The sequence below is a fragment of the Oncorhynchus tshawytscha genome, linkage group LG27, assembly GCF_018296145.1.
Source record: "Oncorhynchus tshawytscha isolate Ot180627B linkage group LG27, Otsh_v2.0, whole genome shotgun sequence".
NCBI classification, from domain to species: domain Eukaryota; kingdom Metazoa; phylum Chordata; class Actinopteri; order Salmoniformes; family Salmonidae; genus Oncorhynchus; species Oncorhynchus tshawytscha.
In genome coordinates this window covers 5,672,130-5,675,805 of record NC_056455.1, presented here as the reverse complement: position 1 = coordinate 5,675,805, position 3,676 = coordinate 5,672,130, and the positions used below count along the sequence as shown (strand labels likewise).

The window sequence follows — 3,676 nt, the reverse complement described above, 5'->3', positions numbered from 1 at the left end:
GTGTTCCAATTGGTTGGTTTTGTGTCTATCTCAGCGGAGGGTGAACTCTTCCATCCATGTTTCTGTTTTACAATGTTAACAGAGCTTCATTACAAACATTGTTTTGGGGATTTCTGTCCAAAACATTTTATTACCACTCCACTAACCATTTACAAGATGTGGAGGGTTGTTGTGCTTTGCAGTTTCACGTAATGGCACACAGCTGCAAATGTGTCCAGCAGTAGGCTATTCATTTGTTTTCAGCTTCAATGAGAGTTGGATATTTTGATATTGTTTTATTCCCGGACATACAGTATAATATTACTTTGATTATGGCATACATCGGTGAGGGCTTCTATTAGTCATGTTAACCGTTCTGTCCATCGCTCTGCCCTTTTTTAATCTGTTCATCATTGTCTTCCTATCTGTTGATGTTTTGGCCTGTGCTATAATTGCTCTATTTTTAGCCTGGTAAGAACATGCAGCTTCTGAATGTGTAATACAATCTGTAATAACAGGGCACCTTAATGTCAATAAATAGCAATAATGTAATTGATAGCCTCTGTGTCTACAGTCTGTCTGGGATTACTGCTGAATCAGACAAAGAACCACGTGCAGTAATCTAAACAAGGTATTGCTGCCCTAGACCAAGGAACTGTTAACAGATAAGACACAGTTATATGATTAGAATATAGGTTCTATGTGTGCAATTGAACCATTCAAAAGTACATTGACAATGTAGATTGATTTTAGTTTATTTAATTTACTTTGTAAAAGTATGCTTGACAGAGTAATATAGGTCATTGTTGATACAAACGAGTGTACTCAATCCCAATTTGCTCTTTTAAAATATTGAACAAGAGATTTCTCATAAATATGTATTAACTCAAATATTTCATCACATATTCCGAAAGGTGGAAAAGAAAATCGTATGTGCACATTGCGCCATCACATATTCTGGTACCGTATGCATTCTCTTCAATTCTAGACAAAATAATAGAATAGTGCAAACATTAGAAAAACACACTAGCAACAGTAGTTTCTGTAAAGCCATTTCTCCAGTGTTGAGATTCATACTTGATTATCAGAGCAAACAGTGAAATAGGAGAATTTTTATGACTGAAAAGTTTCAATATATATATTTTTTAATATATATTGTTTCACCTGCAATGTCTAATTGGACATTCTACTAATGGATCTTCTCTGCCTTTTAGTGAATTGGCAGTTAGAATGAAGATTCTCGTTTTTGGAGCTAAAGAAAATGCAGTTACGACAAAAGGAACTTTTTTTTTACTGCCTCAAGGTCATCCCCAGTGTTAGGCTGGAATGTTTCAAGGTCATCAATCTGGAAAGTTGTTGCATTTCACATGAATAAATAAAACAGTATTAACAACCCCAGCTGTGTTATTACAGACAGACACATGCAAATCTAGAGCACCAACAACATGGAAAGCTGGATCAAATTGCACTCCTCCAGGGAGGGCAGTTTATCTGATCATGAGGTGTGATTGTGCTCAATGTACTGTCACCACCATTGGCTTCATATCATAATTTCCTGGTAGCTACTGCAGGGAACTTCATCTGGGCAAAGGCACCTCTTCCCTCCTGTCCAGACTGGTAGCCATCGTTTTGGGACTGCGTGGTCGATTCAGGCCAATCGCGGTCAGCCCTCTGGCTTTGAACAGTTGGTCTGATCCCCAGTGGAGGCAGAGGGGGCAGGGGCAAGTGGCAGGATTGTGCATCACATTGGAATGGGGGTAGAGAGCTGTTGGGGGTAGACCACCCGGCCTGGGGTAGGGGGAGTGAGAGAGGCGCAGGGGATCCAGTGGCCTGAGGGGTGCAGTGAAGGGGCTGGGAATGGAGGGGGCACCTGCCCCCACCCCGAGGTGAGAGTAGAGGTGCAGGGGGAGGTGGGGGAGAAAGGGGTAAGGTAGGCCTGCTGCAGCCTGGCTCACCATAAGGGCACACAGGTTGGGGTCAAGGGGGTGTGGCCAGCTGAGAGAGTGCCGCTGCCTCTTGTCCTTCATTCGCCTGTTTTGGAACCATACCTGGGGTGGGGGAGGAGAGAAAGGAGGATGAGAGGGGAAGGAAGGAGGGACCAACCGAAATGCCCACCTAACCTGGGCTGCTTCACATTTCTCAATGACAAATTACAGTAGACCCACACTATAATACATCACAAATGTGCTTTGTTTAGGTTACATTCAGGTAAGGTTGGACCATCACTGTTAAACTGGTAGTTCGGGAGCCTGAACTGACACTCCCTACCTATAAAAAAGTAAATGCCAGAAGCTGTTGCTAAACTCCCTCATTTATGAAGTCATGCCTTCATTCCTTTGTCATTCATAAAAATTTCTCAAATAGTTTAGATAAATGTCTTTATATGCATATTATCACTCCAGTGTTAATCTGCAAAATTATAATTATTTGCCTACCTCCTCATGCCTTTTGCACACAATGTATATAGACTCTCTTTTTTTTCTACTGTGTTATTGACTTGTTAATTGTTTACTCCATGTGTAACTCTGTGTTGTCTGTTCACACTGCTATGCTTTATCTTGGCCAGGTCGCAGTTGTAAATGAGAACTTGTTCTCAACTAGCCTACCTTGTTAAATAAAAGTGAAATAAATAAAAAATAAAGTGACTAAGTTGGTCAGGGCCCCTGCATAAGGCAGGCAACGTCGCTGTCAGTATGCCAAGTGTAGGCTTAACTCTAAAAATGAACAAGAAAGAAAGGTAAAAACTAATTTGACATTTAATTAGAATTGCTATGTGTGCAGTAGGGTAAGCTACCTTGATTGTGGTTTCGGGGAGGTTCAGTGCTGTCGCCAGTTCGCATCTCCTCGGTCGAGAAACATAGCTCTCCTTGAGGTATTCTTGCTCCAGGCGGGACAGTTGTTCCCGGGTAAAGGCAGTTCGGTGTCGCCGACTGTGGTCAATCAAATTGACTGAGCTGCGCGGGCATGGCTCATCTCCATGTCCACTGTTTCTATCAACCACTATGGCGACCGGCGTTTCCCTGCCCTCTGCAACTGAACATACAAACATTGAGAATGAAGTTAAATGAAAAAGAGCAGTTTTGATTTATTTTTAGAAATTCACGTGCATGTCTGTTACGAACTGTTTCAATCCAAACTTCCCAATAGAATAGGATAGGCCTTGTAATTCGAAAATAATACCAAACAGAAGTCTATCACGGTCGTTGTTGTCTAGTCGAGATATAACTCCCGTAGCATAATATTTGGCAATGTATTGTCCATGCTTAATTACGCGTACGTTACTAAAGTAGCACGGGCCTAAAAGGGAATAGCCTAAGAACACTTTATCGGTTGGCTTCCACGGCATGTGCAAGCCAAGGCTACAGACAACTAAGATTTGAGAATAATTTAGGGCTACTTACGCATATTGACGTTTCTTTTCTGATATATGTGTCCTGGCTTCAAGTTTAAACCAAGTTTACTCCTTTATAATTGTTGGCCTAAAATGTAAATTATTCCCAATGCGTGCGCCACTGTATCATCCAAAATTGATAACGCTAAAATTGGTGTCTCTCTCCTTGCCTTGTTGACGCACTGTCTGCAGACTCGAGCCAAGTTCGTTTACAGAGAAGGGATGAGTTGTTTTTGTCGCCCGGTTTGAACCCCCCTCCTTTCTCTCCTTCTTTCTGTCTTTTATATCTCCCTAGTCGAGACATCT

At 41.8% G+C, this 3,676-nt stretch overlaps 1 protein-coding gene across 1 annotated transcript; it reads right to left on the bottom strand.

Annotated features, from left to right (window-relative positions):
• Positions 1–1,556: 1,556 nt before the first annotated feature.
• Positions 1,557–3,384, bottom strand: LOC112225714 (homeobox protein XHOX-3-like). Its single transcript, XM_024389834.1, has 3 exons — positions 3,381–3,384; positions 2,774–3,012; positions 1,557–2,027 (listed from the first exon to the last, which is right to left on the bottom strand). Exons 1-3 carry the CDS (start codon positions 3,382–3,384, stop codon positions 1,557–1,559), a joined length of 714 nt encoding a protein of 237 aa, XP_024245602.1.
• Positions 3,385–3,676: the final 292 nt, after the last annotated feature.

Bases quoted from the DNA above. Each gene is read 5' to 3' on its own strand.
- LOC112225714 (XM_024389834.1), bottom strand. The intron at 2,028-2,773 runs GTAGCTTACCCT...CCCCCACCCCAG, and splicing joins TCCCCGAAACCACAATCAAG to GTATGGTTCCAAAACAGGCG.